Genomic DNA, 21,278 nt, shown 5'->3' on the forward strand with positions numbered 1-21,278 from the left:
TGATTGATCTTTGGTTAAAGGAGTTCAAAAGTTGTCATTCATGTGTATGCGTGTGGTTAGGAGATGAGCTGATGGTTATGTGAGTCATTCAGACATATGAGACCGCAGTGGTTACAACCATAACTGGTGTGTGTCAGTGCTAAGTCATTATGCACAGCTCAAACAGCACTGCAGACTGTAAATGGAATCTGAGAGTAATTCAGACAATAAATTTCATTTAATACAAATAAGAAGTTTTGAATTAAAGTCCATCTCAGTCTGCATAGTTAGACACCAAGTAATGTTGGAACACTGACGACTAAGATTTTCAGCACATGTGTTGGAGATGTTCTGGAGGTTTGTTCATGGCCACTGTAATGTCCCCTCCCTCTCACCCCGTTCCCACTAGTTATTCATTCAGCTTTAATTTAACCAGCAAAGTCAGTTGGCTGGCAAGAAGAAAAATAAATCTTATTTTTGGGGAATTGGTGGGAAGTTCATGTTGTCATTTTATAAGAAACAGCTTCATGTGTGATCACAATCGTCTGAGGGAGATGGAAATCAGACTTTCTTGTTTCTGAGTCTTTTATTCTGGTTCTGCAAACGTGAATGGGAGGGGGTGTCCAGGGTGTTTTAATCTAGGGGCATGCTAAGCAGCTGCTTTTACAGAAAATTCAGAGCACGTTGTAATTATATGATGGATGTCAAACAAAACCAGATGAGTTAGCCATGTCATTTACTCACACATACAAAATTACTAAAAGACATTTGTAGGTACGTTGTGATGCGAAGAAACTTCTGAGTTAAGAAAAGTTATGATGTATATTAATCGACAACCTGCCTAAAAGTGTGGTGCCCATGCAGCTCTGACCCACTGGAGAATGGATCTTTGGGTCCTGCTTGTTGTGGGGTCAGACCTCCACGGGTTCTGCTTGTTCCAATTATCCTAGGCCACATGAGCACTTCAGAGGCTTTTTTAAACCTCGCTCAAGCAATTTCTGAGCAGTTTTTGCATCATCTTTAGCCTCAGCCTCATCCCATGGGGACATGGCATTTTGACTTTTCTTGCACATCATTTAGTACGTAACAACTGCATGTTCAAAGATGAAGCTTAGCTTTTATACTTATTAGATCCAACTACTCCAAAATAGCTTGGAGAAATTAAAAACACAATCACACAGGCATCTTTGTGAGCCACAGAGATTGCTCTAAACACTCCATTTAATTTCTTTTTAATATGATTCAGTTGTTACTCTTGGCTCTGTGTGAAAGTGAGACTTTTATATGGTCATCTCGAGGCACAGTCAGAGCACTGATGCCTCATCTGCCTGCCTCTCAAATCTTGTGTTAGTGAGAAACAGCCGGTCAGAATGAAAATTAGCTTAAGGGACAGTGAAGTAGAAACAGCTTGATTTAGGCATAGGATGGCTAAAGGGTTGCACTAATTCCCAATATAAGACAAATACGATGTATTGTGAACTAATAATAATAACAAATGCAGAACATAGGTATGTGAAAATTGTGAAAATCTTAATTTTAAAGCACATATATCTGGTTTTATATATGCCCATCACTCACACATAGAATAGATTTCTATATATATATATATTCTGCATTTAACATTAAGGGTCCCCAGATGATGAATCCCACTAAGTTTAGTGACTTTATTCTCTATTCCCATCATAGCTACATTTGCAGTTTTGACTGAAAAGTTGCTGTAACTTTTTAATGGATTTGCACAAATTTGGTTCAGACGTTCACGTCTGAGACAAGATTATTTGTTCTAACTTTTGGGATCCCTTTTTTCATCTACTAATACTCTTTTCTTCCATACGTTTGCTTTGTAGGACTCTCTCCGTCAGAAGGAGGAGCGCATTGAGGAGCTGGAGGAAGCGCTGAGAGAAAGCGTTCAGATCACAGCCGAGAGGGAGGTGGTGCTCGCCCAGGAGGAGCAGGCACGCACACAGGCCGAGAAGCAAGTACGGTCTCTCTCAGTTGCTCACGCACGCATGAAACTGCATGTATAAGGACCCAAACCTTTCCTTAAACTCAACCCCTATCAGTTATTTTCTCAAACAGACACAGATGTCCTCACTTCTGAGGATTTTCCTCATTCATTCCTTTGCTTTGCGGCACATTTGGACATATGATGAAAAAACATATGGGCAAACATATTTAAAGCTACATAAAAACTCTTTTTGACATAGATAAACATCGCAGTGCCAAAAGTAGCTAATGGCAGTAGCTGTACACTTGCCAACTGAGCTCATTCAGGTGTGGCTCTGTGTGTGTGTGTGTGTGTGTGTGCGCGTGTTTGTCCAGTCACTCTTCATTTGCAGGGGAGGTAAATACATCTCTATTTAAAGAACAGCTTGCATTTTGTCCACTTTAGCCTGCAACACACAAACAGCTTTTTCAAATGAAGCGCAAGCTGACCACTCCAATTTGTAATGTGTTTTATCTATATTGAGGCACTAAGGAAAGCTCGTACCGGTGTTAAGGGAGGCTCAGAACGGAAGGGTTTTTGGTGAATTCAACCTCAGACCACAGGGAGTGTGCATATGTGTTGTTCCCCTGGGTACCAGTGACTTAACGAGGCCATAGAGATGGGAAATGTTCCTCAGTGCCTGGATGCGTTTTGACAAGTGGGAGAAAAAAAACTGTGTGGGCTGTACGGATGAAAACTGCCCTGAGAAAACACGGTCGGCTGTAGCTGTTGGCAATACGGCTGGACTCCATTGTTATTACTCCTGCTAAATGTTGGCTGCCTGTTCTGGCTTTTACTTACCGGACTACTTCTGGACCGACATGTAAAGACGGGCATGCAAACAGATGTTTTACTTTTGAGGTATTTTGCTGACATCCTTGCCCACAGTCAATGTTAATGAGCACCAGAGCCAAACAAGTAGCAGGCAGAGAGATGGAACAGAGCAAAGACAGATCATGGGCAAAGTCAAGCACACGATAGGTTATTATCCGGAATAGTAATTACAGGTGAAATAAGACTTAGCTCTTTCAGATCCATGTGCAAACAAGAAGTGTTGTTTTTATGTTTCAGATTCTAGTCAGGATCGGGAAGTTTTCAAAGGTGCTTAGTGCAACAGGAAAATATGTTTAAGATGATCTGCACGACAGGTTGAATTTGCCTTTTGATGTAATGATGCAACCAAGAAGAAATAGCATTCTGCATTTAGATATTTAACTCTCTGGGATTTTGTTGCAAGAAACGAACATGTGTGAATATCTGATATTCTAATTAGGAAATGTAGTTTATTGAGTTTTATTCTAAAACCATTAGCTGGAGCATGGCTCAGGTAGTTGACATTTATTTGCTTTCCCAGCAGTGTAGATGCCTTTTGTGGTGTTTGAACATTAATAAATCTTCATTTTGTATTTTACCATCATGTTATCATACTTGCCAGTCAAATACTGGCTCTTCTGTGTGTTATCCGTAAGGTCTTTTTCATTCTTTGACACACTGGCCATGGCAACATTGAATGGTAATCAACTCATCACACAAAGTAAAGAAATCTGTATTTTGTGGAACACCAGCGTGAAGTTGCCCTATGCCACGGCCCCATCCGGATCACCCGCTGTAGCAGGGTGCTAGCAGCTGCTGCTAATCAGGTGCCAATCAGCCACCTGATTAGCAGCACCAGGGGTACCAGAAGCTCAAAACAAGAGTCAATAGCAGAATAAGATGTTTGGTTTGTTTGATGGAGAAGTTTTGGGAAGTTTTCCATGACCACAACCCACAAATACATTTTCCCCGTAGATATGGCACCAGTTAAGGGGAAATAAACAGGCTTTCCAATGGTATAAGACTTACTGCCAAGAAAATTGTTACAACAAATAAATAATCGACCAAAAACATTTCCTTAGTTTTCGTGATAAGTTTAGATACCAGCCTGCTTTTAAGGAATGTAAATGTCCACATTCAGGGGTTGGTTGGATGAATGGCGATGGGTTGAATCATCATATGTTAAAGTTTCATTGACTGCACTGATTTATTGATGTTTCTTCATTTTGGACTTGCTTTTTAGTTTTGCTTTCATTCCTTTAATCAAGATTTAAGCACTAAAAGCTGCATGGTTAGATTTAGCAAAAGATTGTGGGTTTATTATTATTATTATTATTGTTATTGTTATTATTATTTTCAGGAGAGACTTAGCCTAGAGGGCGGTAGAAGTTACAGCACAAACAAAAATTAACTCTGCATGTTTAAAAAAAACTTATATGCTGTGTTTGAGTGCATGACAGGCGGGTCTCACTGGTGAGGAAAGCTTTTTAAAATGCCAAAACAGCAATATTTAATGGCTGTTTTTAACTGTAGGAATTTTTAAAGCCCTCAGGAACCTTACATTAGTTTTAAACAAAGCTAAGAAATTTTTTTAATTTAGCTCTTTTCAGTGCAGTCTTTTCACGAACCACAAGAAAAGCCCAAAGCAAAGTTCCTTGGCTAGATTTTGCAAAGCTAATCATCACTCATTGGTCAAACACAATCCTCGCTGCTGTTATTAGTTGGCTGGACTTCGTTCACACAGTGAGGAAGCACCGAAAGCCACAAGTATTAATATTCGGTCAATGGTTTGACGTTTCATCTAAGCAGAGAGCTACAGAGAGAGATGAAGATGGTGAACAAGAAAAGCAAACACATTTTTTCTTTTTTTACAGCAGCAGCATTGCTACGTGGGAGACAGGAGTTCTTTCTTTTTAATCTTGATGTGTTTCTTTTATGATTTAATAATTCTTTTATTTAAATTTGTCTTAAAATTGAGCCCCAAAGAAAGTCCCAGAGTCCTGAGTTTAATGGTTGCCTATTTCCTGGAGCAAAAAAAAAAAATTGAAAAAAAAATTGCTGCTTAATGTCTTTACTGTAATTTTGCTAAGCTATCACAGTTCATTTGGCTGGAAAAACTTCAAAATGCTACAAGTGACAGCTTTAATTAGATAGAACAGAGGCCATTTAGGCCAGGACAGGGTCCTGGAGAGTGTCCTCGTGTTAAAATGCTTCAGTCGAGAAGGAAGGAGCAAAAAGCGTCAGCGTGTGGTGAATGAGTGGAGATGGCAGCCAAACACTCCTGGCAGCCCTCTCCCAATAGCACTAACTCAACCTTTCAGCACAGACATACATGCACATGTGGATGTGGCACTCGCAGACAGTGCAAGTAATATGCAAGACGCCGGACCACATACATGCATACTTATTTCTTTAAATGCACACGCACAAACACGGCAGAAAGAAGTGCTAACTGCTATTTAAACAGTACGCCGGCGCTGCACAACGTTGCATTCAGCAGGAGCCAGATGGACCCAAGTTTGGTTTTGGAACTGGAAACTCGCCTCTGTCCCCACAAGTAAATTGTAAATAAATATTTTGGTGTTTCTGTTTTTTACAACTGCGTCACTGCAATTAACCTTTCACATAATAAATTATAAAATGATGACAGAGGCAGACAATTTCCTCCCTTAATGAGGCCGGCCTGTTCAAAGGCACACACACATCACTTATTATGGGGTTGGCACAAATGCGTACACACGCATATGCAAATGCGGCCAAACCAGGGACATTTATACTCGCATCTTGACTCCATATTGGGAGCCATACACACAACTTTTATGTCCAGCTATAGAGACAACACGTGTTTGCATAGTTGTAGGTGTGTGTGTGTGTGTGTGTGTGTGTGTGTGTGTGTGTGTGTGCGCGACTGTGTGATGAACAGGGTTTTTCCGGCATAAACACCACATAAAAATATTGTTAACTTTTTCTGCAAGACATTAGTCACTACTGTATTTATGATCGCTGAAGGAAGCTGCGTTTTTGTGTGTGTGTTGTGTGTGTGTGTGGGTGACAGAGAAATGAGTCAACAGAATGACACACCATGTCCGTCTCTTCCGAAACCAAAGACAGACGTCCTCTTCTCCTGCTTCCCGTCTTTTATTAACCACACAATTTCAATTCTTGAACTCAGTGCACCTTCTTCTTTCATTCATACTTTCCTATGCTTAAAATAAAGGCTGAAATCACCCTTATTCACACACGGAAACACTCTCAGAACACTGAAGGGGTTGCTGTCCATTCCCAGCCAGACCTTGTCTCTCCTCGCCCCCTCCCACCATCCCCCCATCCACTAATCGTTTTTTAATGATGATCACGCTTCTCTCTCTTCCTCTCTCTTAACTCCAGGTTGGTATCATGTCCCATCTTTTCCTTCTTACCCCCAACAAACAACCCTCTTCTATTGTCCACTATCTTTCTGTCTTGTCTGAACTAGGGCTGTGCGATATGACCAAAATCTCATATCCCGATATAAGAATTCTATCGTCCTGATAACGATATAAATCACAAAAATGTAACATTTTCTGTAAATTCTTTGAGTTTGAGTCTAAGGTTTATTTTTTAGCACCTGGCGGCTCTTTTTTACTTCTCATCCGTAAATAATCTGCTCTTTCACGTGATTCAGATTATTTTAAAAACTCTCAACAGGATCTTGAGCTTTATTGTGAAAGGTTTATGTGGAACATAAACAAGCGGACACGCGATGCTGTTACCGTCGTTGTTGCTAACCACAACCCATAAAAACAGGCGCTTGTCCGTCTGTAGTGTGGTTATATTACATATAAGAGAAAGAGAGAACTTTAAGAAATGAATATAGCCACTACAGTGACCATCAAAACGATGAAAAAATATTGCCGTAAACAGTTTATTTTGCGACACCACGAAACAAACGATAGCGTAAAATGAAACGATAGGCGTTTTTATATCGTCATCCGATATATATCGTTATATCGAACAGCCCTAGTCTGAACTGTATTTCATGTTGCTGCCTGTCAGTGTCTTCCTTCTTGTGCATTTTCCTCTGTCTGGTTGCTTCTCTTTCATCAGCTTAGCATTTGCTTATTTTGCATTTTTCCTCCCTTTCTTTTGACATCTCTCACCACAAACAATCACTTTTCTTTGCTTCCTTCTTTTTCTTCCTTCGGCTTCCTTGATTTGTCTTTGCGCCTATCTTTTCATTACCCTTTGTATTCTCCGCAATTCCTCTAGCAATTCCTTTTACATCCTTATGTCCGTCTCCACCTCCTTCACTGTTGTCATTCCCGCTTCTCACATCTCTTTCTCTGTTATTTTGTATGCAGCTCTCTCACATTCCAATGCATGAGTTCATCACAAGCGGATTTAGGTGGTCAAAGGTAACAAACAATCATCCCATACCTTGCTCGTCTGCTTTTTACATTTGTTCATCTTTTAATTTTAATTTTTTTTATTATATTTCCTTAATTTTTTACAGTAAGTTGTAAATAATTAAAAAAAAAAAAAGCCATTTAACAAAAGCTTTTATTGGATCTGTTCATTTTGATCAGTTAACAGATGCAACTTTGATGGAAAGTGAAAAAAGTAGAATTGTATTGATAAGACTTTGATTTGTTAATTGGTAGAAATGTTTTGGGGCATGCATACGGTACACTATGAATTAGTTTTCTTTTTTCAGTGGCCTTATATGGGTTTGGATATAAAGAGACATATTTCAGTCAGGGCCACTTCAGTCAAAAGAAGTTTGTCATTTCCTTCTAATGTGGGGGAATTATGTTGTACTGGCATACGTGGAAAGCCATTTAGGCATAATGCAGGGAATGGATTGGGAGGGAATCTTTAAGAGTGTCAGCTGAGCCTTCAGCTGCTGAAGGTGCGTCAGCTAATGTGCTGGGACTGCAGCTGAGCTTGACTTTGTGGCCTGCCTGAACTAACACTATGCCTTTTCTTTTTTCTCTGTTTTTCTGTTTTTTTGTCTCAGTTCCCGTCTTATTTTTCCGTTCTCATTCCATCACCAGTGTGTTCTTAATTGCAAATTAAATCTTAATGTACTTATGCAAAGCTTTTCACTACAAGTCCTTCATACTACAAACCAGAAACACTATCACAAACCTGCACATCGATGACACATACAGCCTTTAAGTCTGTATCTTTCCCAAGGACAGGAATAAAACCACAGACTTTGATTACCTTTGTTTCGATCTCCTGAGCCTGACACCGGTGTACACAAATGTATCACAATATTAATGAGAAAACAACAGAGAACAACTTTTTGAACTCTGCCTTTCTGCATCACCGTCAGTGCTCTGGAGAGAGACGAAAGGAGAGAATGAGCCAGAAATTAAGATCATAGTGGTGGTGGAGAAGATGCTGAATCCCATTATAAATATCAGTCATAACACGCATTTCTTTATGGTGACTTGTTTGCAGAAATGTTTGAGACATCTTTCCATGTATGCAACCTAAACCATTCATACACATCTACAAATAAACATCTGTAGCCGAAACAGGCACGTTCATTCATCTTGTGAAAGCAACACTTTGTTTGGCTGTCTGTGTGTATGCGTGGCTCCATAGATTTAGCAAAGATATCCAAACATGTAAAGATCGGATGTGTATACATAACATGGTAATCCAAATAAAACTAAGGGGAAATAAGAAGAGAATATCTCAATGTCTTTGTGGTTCAGGTCAGAAGAACTTCTTCCACATGGCATGTAATATTGTCTGAGCTCAGCAGTGTTTAAAGTACTACCCAGGGTGCCGTATCTGACTGTAAAGCTGTAAGTTGTGTTTTGCAAAATAAATAAATATGTTATTAAATTACAATCTCAGTATAAAGCAGGGACTGCACATTAATTTGGCTGTAAGGTCTCAGCGACAATGCTTCAAGTTCACCGTTTGTCTTTAAGCATTCAGAAAAACAGCGATGCAAGACGAATTTATGCTAATTTAAAACTTTAGAGGTGTGTAGTATATAACTAGGAAAGGAAAGAAAAAGGTTTCCAAAGAGAAAATGTGTGTGCTTGTGTGTGTGTAGTGGTTATGTCGTTGAGAGAAATCCACACTGACCTCACTCACATTAAACTGACAAACTGATATATGCCCAGTGAGAGAGTGGGACACAGAATATGTATCAGAGAAGAGCGGGAGAAAGAGAAACAACTGAGACAGGGGAAGGAAAACAAGGAGGAGGAAAATCAACACACAGTAGGTCACATATGCACCGTAATAGACGACACGCTCGCAGACATAAAGACTAATATGTGCAAAAAAGAAAAAAGGAAAGGCGAGGAAAAAAAAATGAGCCAAAATATTTACACTGTGTTAACTTGTATGTGTCAGGTGGAGGACCTGCTGGTTGCTATGGAGAAGGTGAAACAGGAACTGGAGGTGATGAAAGCCAAGCTGTCATCAACTCAACTCTCACTGGCTGAGAAGGAAGGTCACCTGACTTCGCTGCGGGCCGAGAGGCGGAAGCACCTGGAAGAGGTCCTGGAGATGAAGTAAGAAGAAGTCTTTCTCTCCATCTAACTGAAAAAAATTTAAGCTGTTATATTTGGTTACATTTCGTGTTTCTGTCCTTTCACGCGGCGTACGTAAACGTGCACAATGCCTCATAAAATCTATGTTCATTCAGTTTCATTCATTTACGTTTTCAGCCGTCTCATGTGGCTGCGTTATAGTTTCATCAAAACAGCAAAAAATAACAATATAATGGAAAAATAGTTAATTTCCCTCTAAAACTGTAAAAATGTGACCACAACATGAATGAATGGCGAAAATGATTGTGTGGATATTTCTCAGCTTGCACCACCTTATCACATTGTTAAAAATGTCTAAATACATTGTTGTCCCATTGAGCTTTTAAGGCATATTTTACAGTGTGCTCTCCAATCATGTCCCTGATCTTGAAAAGCGATGAAAGAGTTCGAAATATTGTCCATCCATCCATCTGCTTCCGCTTATCCTTTTCAGGAGAGAACCAATCGCACTTACATTCACTCCCACATTCACACCTATGGGCAATTTAGTGTTTCCAATTAACCTATCCCCACTAACTGCATGTCTTTGGACTGTGGGAGGAAGCCGGAGTACCTGGGGAGAACCCACGCGAACATGGGGAGAACATGGGGAGACCCCGGCCTGATGGTGGAATTGAACTCAGGACCTTCTTGCCACCGTGCTGCCCCCCCATTGGGTTCATTTAAATTTATATTAATTCTTTTACATGAACATACTCTGCATGGCTTTAGTTTCTGTGCGGGTTAGTGCTCCTATCTACTTGGTGGTGTGCCGACTGCCATCCACTGTTGGCAACACACTGACCAGAACCTCATACAAACTCTGAGTATAAATCATTTACCCAGTGAAATGTAAAGTCTTAGTATGCTTTGTGGGAAGCCAGACTGGGAAACCTGCTGCTTTTAGACATATCTCAACATTTTAAAATATTTTTTGGACTACATCGTTATTTAATAAAAGCATGGGTGATGTCTCAAATGTCCTAGAAAATATTGATTGCTGTATCATACGTCAATATCCGGTCTGAAAGTACAATTCCTAGAGATGTGATTTGTGGTACATTTTGCACACAGCCGTGCTATGTTATTCTCTTTAATGCAGAGGTTAACGTAAAAAGGCTGCATTCAGTTTTAGTTTAACAGTATAAAGTTTCCAAAGTTTCTCATTTATTCTCACTGCTTAGAATTTAAATACAGAACAATCAACTCTTGATATCTCCAGGGGTCTCTTCTGCTGCTTCAGTTTCTATGACTGGTCACATTGACATGATCTTCACCCGGCACCTCATTAACTCTCTCCTCTTATTCCTCCCCCTCTTTCTCCTTTTATCTTCTCTCTCTTTCTCTCCACACTTTAAAATGATATACTTAAGTACTGTGATAATGCAATAACCATGTACCGCTATAAAGCTCTCGTAATATGATTGATTACATTAACAGACACCTACACAGTCTAACTCAAGGTACGGTTTAATAGATGGGTTTGTAGCTTAAATGCAGCAAAGAGGAGTCCCTTCTGCTATTTTATATCCTCACTGAGACCTTACAACAAGGTCCAGTTTAGTGGAACAGTGCACTGGGCTGAAAGAGATGCCAAAGAGACTGTCAGCATGCCCTGTCTATTTAAACAGATTGTGGGACAGTCAACTGTTGGATCATGGGAAATGAGGGCTTCCATTGTGATTTAGTTTTCCTGAACTCCAAGTTTGCATTTTTATTTTTGTTCTTTTTTAGGGAGACAGTGTGTGTGTGTAAGTCTGTGCATGTCCATTCACAGTCCAGGTGAGCAGAGTTACGGACCGTTTTATTGGTGTAGCAATGACTCGTGTGATTATTGCAGGCGTCAGTGAATCAGAATGTGTGGTGTTGTGTTTGCATGAAATTGCGTCTGTGTGTGCGCGCACGTGTGCAAGCGCACTCTTGATTGATTTACCGATGTCAAGCCCTGTCTAGCATTTCTTTTATACATACAATGACTTCATGATGAATATTTACGTAACAGGCACAGACGTGAATAGACACACACACACACATGCTTCTTATATCCTGTACACAGAGTTACAAACAGAGAACACACAAACACATATTAACGTCATATAAACACACACATACATGCTGACCACCCCATAAGTATAGAGTACCAGGAGTTTTTCACGGTTCAGAATCGTACTTCTGGGCATGACTACACACAGCAGTAACAGCATGATGACTGACTGCTGAAAGTTAAAAAAAGAAGTTTCCATTTTACTTGTTCAACGGTAAAAAACAAACAAACAAAAAGAATTTCCAAAAGTTTATTCTGTTCATCTGGACGTAGCGTTTTGTGGGAGAAATGTTTCGTCACTCATCCAAGTGACTTCTTCAGTCTCAGCTGACTGCAGGTTTCCCCAATCTCATAAACAGTACATTTCCATAATGACTGAAACCAGCCCAGTGAAGGAACAATGGGCTGGGAGGTCAGTTCCTTAATCTTAATTATGCAAATTCTCATGACCATTGATCAACAACCACTGACCAAAGCCCACTGATCAATGGCCTTGAGTCCCATTCACAGAGAGTTGGGGAATGGCTGCAATCACAGCATTGTAAGATGGCGAAAGATGTACCCTTAGGCCCCCTCCTCGATTCAGAGATGGTCTTTCCCTTTTCACGTAAATGGCCTCCTTGACTCTGCGCTCAAACCAGCGTTCCTCCCTGTCCAAGATGTGTACATCCTCATCCTTGAAAGAGTGTCCACTGGCCTGTAGGTGTAAATAGACTGCAGAGCCTCGGTCTTAAAGGTGCACCCTGTTTATGTATTTTCGGTAAACCATACAGACTTGGTGTAGACTCCCCTGGGTATAGCCTGCGGTATGAGGTCCGGTCAATAGGCTTGTCCTGTTCTAACTGCTTCAGACAGTCTATCGCCCTCTTGCTGTAGCCACTTCCTGGGTCTCGTTTCAGGGGCTCATAAGTATTTTCATCACTGAGTAGTGACAAAATTTTCTCATGATAGTCTTTCTGGTTTAGCAATACTGTGCACCTCCCCTTGTCTGCCGGAAGGATGATAATGTTGTTGTCATCACTAAGTGATGTGAGTGCCTTCCTCTCCTCCATGGTGATGTTGGATGCTGGGGGCTTTGCATTGCTGAGACAGGCCGAAACTTTCGTCCGTAGTTGCTCTGCTTCCACTTCTGCAATATTGTTGTTACGAATTGCTGTTTCTGTGGCTGTGATCAGCTCCACCAAACGTCCAGATGAACAGAATCAACTTTTGGAGATTTACTTACCTGAATGACTGAGCATGCATCAAGACAACAAAAAGAATTACTGTTAATCAGAGGCTTTAAAGATAAAGATTCCTTTATTTTTGCTATAATATAGGGAAAATCCTTTCTTCCAAAATCCAATGCTCACTTTTGAAATTCACCAGGTTATTGAGACCAGGGATGTCCAACTCATTATACATCGTGAACCACATGCAACCCACTTTGATCTTAAGTGAGCCGGACCAAAGAAACTCGCCTTTCCATCACTATAAGGACGTTTAACTGCGCATTAATTACCTTTTGTGAAAAAACTGAAATTTCTATTGTAGAAAAACAGGAACTTTTCTGTCATGTTTTTTTTTTATTATTCGATTTTTATTAGTAGAAAAAGTTGGCACACATGTACCAGAAAAACATCACAGCTGAGGAGGGGGAACTTCAATACAAATTGCCAGCCAGATTTTAAAAGAAAGAGCTGGCAAGATCATAAGTAATGGCACCGTCACATTTCCCCTTTAACGTAAGTCTGACATATAACCTATGGATATATTTGTATTAAATACTGTCCAGTGTATCAGTATAGGAATTTTTTGCTGCAGCAGCCACAAGAATCCATTATCGGTCAGACTCTAATTAACAATCTCAAGCAGCCAGTTTAGTCTGTGCATCATTTAACATCCCTCTCCTACCAGCTGAATGTATGTGTGAATGCGTGTATAAATATAGCATGATTCCCATGATTAAGCTCCTGTCGCCATTTTGTTCCAGCTTGCAACCTGAACTGTGAGGTGACTGCGTGTTTCCATACACAGATCAAACCTACTCTACATTAAACCAAATATTTACTCTGCTGATAACCTCTGCTGTTTCTGGAGCAGATAAATAAAGTTCAGTGTGACGAATCAGTGAATTATACATTCATTATGTGTCTGCAAATAATGACTCCCCCCCCCTCTTTTTTTTCCCTCTTGCCCTTGACCTCAATCTTTAACACATATTCTAACTCAGCAGTGTGTTTTACTATTAATGTTTCTTTGTGTTGTTTCCACACATAAGAAACGTCAAGACAAATTTATAATTATCATCAAACTCTTCTTTTTGGTGTAGAATTTTCCTAACAATGAAACATTATGTTTGTATAACATACTGATAGATCAACAAGTCCTATTTTAATTAATAAAACGTCAGACAGACGTCTTTACGTTTGTCTAACTAACTGTTTATCTCCTTCAAAAATACTGATTATAGTTGGCACAGTAGTATGCACTGGGCTGTAGTTTGTTTGTCTTTTGGCTGAGTCTACTGTTTTCAGTTGGTATCTGTTTTGGAGCAACCTTATCAAATCTCTAAAAACCCTCCATGAATTGCCTTCAGGGGCTTATGTAATTTATTTGAGTATCCAACAACGCTGGATTTTAGAGCTCTTATATTTTTCATGGCGTTGCAGGTCTCTCCACACATTTGGGATAATGCATATCTGTGTCTGTTCCTCCTTAGTGAAAAATTTAGACATTTCAGGTAGCTGGTACTTGCCTCTCAGTGAGTTATGCCCATGACGCCATTGCTCATATTTTTCACAAGACATTAGAGTACGGTCAGCAAACACGTCATTTGTTTCTAGCTTTCTCCCACACGTGAAACATGAGATGTTTAAGGTGGCGGCGTCCCTTGTGTTCATATATCTCAATGTATTGCACATGAAGCTGTCTCTGCGCACACAGGCCGCTCTAACTCTTGGGGGTTTGATGTCTGATTTGCTGCCCAGTTTTACATCGGTGTAAGGTTTAATGTTGCTGTAAGACATGATATATGATACAGCATGTTTCAGTGGTTTCTTGGGCAAACACACACAAACACTCACTCCCATGCGGCAACATATACCAAATACAGCTGAGCGAATGTACATACTGACGTTCTGTCTCGCTCTCTCACCTTCTCTTGTTTCCTCCCTCCACACACACACACACCGATGTGAAGTTGTGAGGCTTTAAGTCTATCTTTGTGCTGTAGTTCTCAGCAGCTGGTACTATATGTCTTTACAGACTTTAATGCACACACACACAAGTACAAATACACAAAAAGAGCCACGCACATCTGCCCTGCAGGGTTCCAACACGTGACTTATTTTCTTCGGGGTTTATGCACATGCTCATTTTCTTCCAGTCTCCTTTGGGTTGATGTGCATGCGCGCTGTCATGTGTTTCTATAGTTTGGCATATGCAGGTGTGTTTGTGCAACTGTGTGTCGCAGCCAGCTGCAGGAATGTGCTGACAGTGTGTGCGTAACAGCAGGGTGTCAGGTCTGAAATCTCAATCTAAATGAATTAAAACCTATTTTGCTTTCTGCTGTTCAGCTTAACTGACATTTAACACACATCCCTCGCTCTGTCTTTCCCTCATTTCTATTCATCAGTTTCATACAAAGTCAAACACACACATCCGTGTCCATCTTTTATGGTTGCTGTATGTGTTGGGACAGTTTCTAGCTCCCAGTAAGCTAGAAACCCAGTACATGTGATGTGTTTGGTAATGTTTCAGTTGATGCAGCTGTTTTCGTTGTCCAAGACGAAGAGACAGTAAATCCAGCAGAACCATAACTTTAACATCTCCATCAGGACTCGATGGATGGAAGTCATCTCAAAAAGAGGTTCTTTTCCTTAAAAGGCTTTACAGTATGGACAGCAACGCCCTTTATGCCTTTATTTTTCACAGGAAAAAGTCTGCCAAGAAAACCTTTAATGCGAGGCTGTAATTTTACGATTTTTACTGTGATGACGAGTTGCTACATATTTCACCCCTTAACTCATTCAGCATGATAAGACCAGATTCTGTCAACACAGAAACACCCAGATTACAGTTAAACATGCCAAAGCAGTTGAACTTCTCATTCATCCATGCATTTTCTTGACTGCTTATCCAATGGGAGTTGCGGTGGAGATGAAGCCTCTCTTTGTTGACACTGAGCAAAAAGCAGAATACAATGTGGACAGGTCGCAAGGGCTACCACAAAAAGATAGACAACCACATACTAACAACTGTGGTCAATTTAGAAGCAACAGTTTACCCAAGGCCCAGAGGAAGCCTACGCAGGCACAAGAAAAGCATGTAAACTCGTGCAGGTTTCAGTCATCCAGGTCATGGTAGTCCTGAGTGCTGAGAAAATAAAGCAGCTCGGCTTCTTTAAGTCCCCGAAGGTGTATTAGCCACATCCAAGAGGCTTTTTTGATGATGGAGATTGGATCATCTCTGATGGAGAATCACTGGGACTTCACCTCTTGTGGTTTGCTCCCTGGAGGTGGTCCTGAGCGTCAATGACCCACTATTAATCATATAATGAACAAAAATGTGGGTCATTACCATCACTGGGGCCAAGGTGTGATACCTCTAAGCCCCACACCACCATCATGTGAGTTCTCGTCACCATCAGTTGTTTTAGAGCTCAAGAAGCCTCTTGGATGAGACGCGAAACATCTTTACAAACCTCCAGTTGCTGTCTTTTGAAGGACTCGACAAAAAAATGGAAGCTGCTACAGCAAAGACTCGGCCAACCAACAGGCTCAGCCACAGAACCTTGTTGCTGTCATGTGACAGCGATAACCACCATGTTGTGCTGGAAATCTGACACGGTTTGTGTCAAATCCACTTTTTATCAGATTAAATATTCTCAAATTTAAAGATTTGGTTGACCTCAGAACTGCACAAACAATGTACAAAGCAGCAAATAAATCTTCAGAACTTGTTCCAAAAAAGACCAAATACTCATGACCTGAGAGGAATCCTTATGTTCAGCAAGCCTCTAGTAAGGACAAATGTAAATATGACAGCATTACAGTCAGAGGAGTTAGTGTGTGGAACACCTGTACAGATGAAATCAAGAAAAGTACATCAATACAAAAATTCACACAATTGTTCAAAAAGAATAAATTGCATGAATATAGGAAATCTTCCTCTCAGTGACTGAGTTGTCTCATTGTGTCCTCATTTTTTATAGATCAAGGGCAGAGTAACCCAAGCTTAAGTGTTCATTAAGGTGTTTGTCACACAAATATAAAATAAGCTCAGAGATTAAGCGGGTGTTAAACACAGCGTGATTAGTTTATGTAAAAATGTAGTTTGTTGTTGTTCTGGTTTACGTGCTGAAAATGGTTTTATTTGTGTATGTTCAACGTGTTAGACTTGTACATAGTTAAACATATATTGATCAAATAATGTTGAATCCTGGATATGGATTTGTAAGCAATGAAATTTGAAATAAGGGGGTAGAAACAGGAAAACTTCATCCTACTCCTTTTCGAGCACACACATTCTGTAGACATAGATATATACACGAAAACTTAATGATTTTTAAGTTGTTTTTTTCTCTTGTTATTTCAATTATATTTGCATGTTCAAAATAAAATTCTGTCTGTCTGTCTGTCTGTCTGTCTGTCTGTCTGTCTGTCTGTCTGTCTGTCTGTCTGTCTGTCTGTCTGTCTGTCTGTCTGTCTGTCTGTCTGTCTGTCTGTCTGTCTGTCTGTCTGTCTGTCTGTCTATCTATCTATCTATCTATCTATCTATCTATCTATCTATCTATCTATCTATCTATCTATCTATCTATCTATCTATCTATCTATCTATCTATCTATCTATCTATCTATCTATCTATCTATCTATCTTCAGTAGTGACCACATTTTCATATGACATTTCCATTCCAACAGAACTGGGTTTGTTGAGGTGTAAACTCTGGTTTCTTAATTCTGAGATTTTGGGTTCTAATTATGTTGCTCTCATAAAGGGCTAGAACACGATACATCATGGTATAATGATTAAAGCGTACACATGTCTCCATGATTGTTTTCTCCTCCTAGACGACTGGTATCTATAAATATCATTTCTTTTCTTGAAATCAAAAGCCTTGGTTTTTTATTTAAATTATTTTATAATGTGTCAAATGTTAATTTACCTAATTAAAAAGTGATAAGAGGAGAGGAGATGTGCAGGAGAGAACGAGGGGCTCACAGAGGAAGCAGCGGAAAAGACAGTAAAGAGGTCAGGGCAGGAAGTATAAGTCGCTTTAGGGGGGAAGGAGTAAGAGGATAAATTAAATGAAAGAAAGAAAAGCAGAAAATGTCTTTTTGGCAGAGAGAAAAGGAGAAAGACAGCTGTCCTACAACAACTTACAACATATCCAACAAAACTGCATGATATCCCAAAGAAATGATATTCCCTTCATCTCTGTCTGCCTTCCATCTTCCGTTCATCCATCAATCTTTGAGATGACACTTTATGGTTAATGTCCCCTCCTTTTACTTTCATGCCCTACCTTTATGCACAACTTTATGTCAACTAATTTATTGATCATATTTTTACCAGACAAGAAAAATTCACTTAACATTTTATGAACCTCAGAAATCATCTGTTGCACCAAATGTTGTAAACAGGTCATCAGAAAAAAAAAACACTGAAGAAACTCAAAGAAGAGAAGAAATCAGGGCGACGATGCACGACGTCAAGGTTTTCAGCAACAGGCAAACAAAGTCACTGGCAGCACTGGCAGTTATTTCCTTTCTGCAGAGAAAGACGCAGAACATTTTAGTTATTTAATCTGTGTGTGGGATGCTGCCTCGGGTTGAGAAAGTAGTGATAATCTCGTATTAGGAGGTGATTCACTGAGAATTTTTTTCCTTCAAATTCCCAGCAACACCAAACTCCATCTGGATATAATAGACCTGGATCTCCTGTGCGCACAACAGACTGGACAGATTTTAACCCACTAAGATGAAGCTTTTTAGTAGATTGAGAGTCCGTTTGAGGAAAAAAAATATCACATTTGTCTTTTTCACTTGTGCACACAAAGACTAGATTTTGAGCCTCGTGTACAATTAGGCCATAAAGAAAGTCTGCAGACACACGAAGCGGCTTCGCTGTCTTCAGTCTCCTGCAGTGAGAACCTTGGCCGATGCCTCAAGGTGAATGCTATAAATTCAATTTATTTCTCCTTAGCTGCTCTGTTCTCTGTTTTATCTCCCTACCAGACTCCTTCTCCTTCCCCCTGCGCCCTTTCCGCCATCCCTCCCTTCATTCCTGTCGTCCCTCCTTTACTTCATCTTTCAACCTGAAATAACTTCTCTCAGTCCATTCCAGCCTCCTTTTTTGTCTCCTCCCTTGCATCCTCCCTTCCACTTTTCTTCATCTCTTTCCATTCATCTCTCCATTGCCATCCCTTCTTTTAAGCCTACACCTGTCTGGCAAAGTCATTATTGCCTGATTTCTGTTTGGCAAGCTGTATATCTCCCACCGTCCGTGTCTTCACCGTTGTCACTACATACTGCAACTAATCGATGACGTGTCGGGCTCTCTTTTTGCGCTTTTGCGTGTGTGTGTAGTCGAAGATCTCATTTTCGAAGGCTCTGTCAATGGAATGACATCTCTGCTTTTTACAGCTGTCACTAACAATATGGCTGCATGTGTAAGACACACACACACACACACACACACACACACACACACACACACACACACACACACACACACACACACACACACACACACACAGTCGTTTACAAAAAAAAAAGAAACAGACAGCAAGACTGCTGAGAAGCTTTCCCTCCCAGAGGAATGCTTGGAGATGTATACAAACACATACGCACAGACGCATAAAAATACATCCTCCCACACGAATGCATGTACACATGATGCTCGTGGCAGCACACCAAGCACAGAGATGCGCTTTGATCCCCTCAGACAGCAATGAGATTAATCCACAGTGTGCCAAAGCAAGTCTGTGTTTGTGTGTGTGTGTGTGTAACAGACATGTTCAGAGCTTAGTATGACAAAAAGGGGCACGCAGTTTTGACACTTAGTCTTACAAGCTCAAATCAGGGCGCCACGCTTTATGTCTCGCTCTCTTCTCTCCACTTTTTTGTGCGCTCTGTATTTCCCTTTTGTCTTTCGCTCTGGCTCTCTGCCTCTGTTCTGATGCTTTTTTACTTTTTGTAGGAATCTGAAACATTTGAATCGGTAAACTAGAGACAATAAAAGACACGCTTCACTCAGAAGTTGTGTTCTTTTGTTTTTGTTTTTATTTGATTTTCTAAAAACAAAAGAATCCTTGTAAACCAGTGAATGTTTACTTTCATGTCGCTGGCATCATGTACGCTTTGTTACTACATTTTTTCGGACATGTAGCCCAATTCTTTGAATTAAACTCAGTTGGGGGGGGGGGGTTATATTTATAACAGGGAGATTACAGCTAAAAGAAACAAGTGGAGAGGAAAAACAGATAAAGGAAAAAAGGATGCGGCAAAACCTAAAGTTGCCTCTTTTCCTCAGGCTGATTACAGGTTGCATGTGCCAGGCCATCAAACAGATCATTAAACAGCAATTAAAGAGAGAGAGGGAGTGATGAAGAGAGAAAACGTATCGAAAAACAGAAAACAAAACGTGGATTCTTTCAAAGCCTCTGATTGTATGTTGGAAGTGCCAGACGATTTCATTTCTATTATGGGAATAATAAAAGTGCAGTATAAGACCGGCAGAGGAGAACCGAACAAACCAGTGACAAACCAGTCAGCTTCAGATGAAGCTAAAAATTGACCAAAATAGTTTGATGATTCAACTTTGTAATCAGGGTTAAACTATAGGTATAATGAATATTTGTAATGTAATGATAACATTTTCTTTTCAGACTTTTCCCTCCTTTTTGGCAAAGCTGGCTCGCAGTAAAGTGATTGTTAACTGAAATAAAATGATGGAAATGGGAACAATGGGTTATATTTCAAAGTGAAATAGCTTTAATCATTGTTTGAGTTTTGCCTTTTCTTAGTTTTGTGAGCAAGATTCACATTGAAAGATGATAAAAAAAATTTTTTAATTTGATTCTAATGTAAAGAAATAGCAGCTGTGTTTAGTGTTGCGCCGCATAAATCTAAAAATAGCGTTTTTGCTTCTGTAGAAAGTAAAGTTCAGTCACAAATATGAAGTATTAGCCTCTACATGTTATATATACTGTTGTCAAACTAAATAGACACATTAATTCACTGTAGTTCACTGTAATGAGCACAGTTTTTTGTCTACTAAACCAAAACATCAGCAATGTTGTAGCTGAGAAACAAAGTGATGCATTCTTGTCACTGGCTGGCTTTTTTTGCACAAATTAATGAGAATTGAAATCCACTGAGAAATCATGGAGGCTCTTAAACAGTCATAACCAGGAAAACAGTCAGTCTCCTTTCACTAACCAATGCTCTAAAACAGGGGTCTGAAAATCGAATGAGCTGTGGGCCACTGCTGGCGCTGTCATCTCATTGGAGGGCCACTTTAGTGTTCAAGTAGTACAAAAAACAAACAAACAAGAAAACACCCACAAATATTTCTGAAAATGTAGTAGGTAGTAGTAGTTGTTTTTTTTTCCAATTTCAAATATTGTATAATAAGAAAAAGCTGCAAATGTATAATTATAATTTTATATAGTGCTATCATTTTTTCGTATTTAACAAATTAAAGAATGCAGACATAAGTGTGCACATTTTTCACTGCTAGTTAAAATAGTTTTCTTTACAAAGAATTCTCACTGCATTAATTATCTTATGGCCCTGAGTGAGCTGTTTAGGAAAAGGGACTTCACTAAAACAGGGATGACAGTGTAGTAACCATCATGTGATGTTGATTAGGCAGCATGGATGCTATCTTTAGAAAATGAAGATCAATATCAAAATCAATAAAATTGCCCAT

At 39.8% G+C, this 21,278-nt stretch overlaps 1 protein-coding gene across 17 annotated transcripts in view; it reads left to right on the forward strand.

Annotated features, from left to right (window-relative positions):
* Positions 1-21,278, forward strand: part of LOC113008901 (ELKS/Rab6-interacting/CAST family member 1-like) — a 150,726-nt gene that overhangs the window by 73,325 nt on the left and 56,123 nt on the right. For 9 of the 17 annotated variants that reach the window (XR_003270080.1, XR_003270081.1, XR_003270082.1 and 6 more), the window contains 2 exons: positions 1,827-1,958; positions 9,140-9,300. Coding sequence is in view for 13 of the 17 variants with exons in the window: in XM_026146814.1 (XP_026002599.1) it covers positions 1,827-1,958; positions 9,140-9,300 (293 nt within the window). In the remaining 4 variants the exon portion in view is untranslated. Of the gene's footprint in view, positions 1-1,826; positions 1,959-7,119; positions 7,174-9,139; positions 9,301-21,278 lie in introns of all 17 variants that reach the window. The other 8 variants (XR_003270079.1, XM_026146812.1, XM_026146816.1 and 5 more) reach the window with 1 other exon arrangement.

This window comes from Astatotilapia calliptera, chromosome 17, assembly GCF_900246225.1.
Source record: "Astatotilapia calliptera chromosome 17, fAstCal1.2, whole genome shotgun sequence".
In the NCBI taxonomy this organism is placed as follows: Eukaryota; Metazoa; Chordata; class Actinopteri; order Cichliformes; family Cichlidae; genus Astatotilapia; species Astatotilapia calliptera.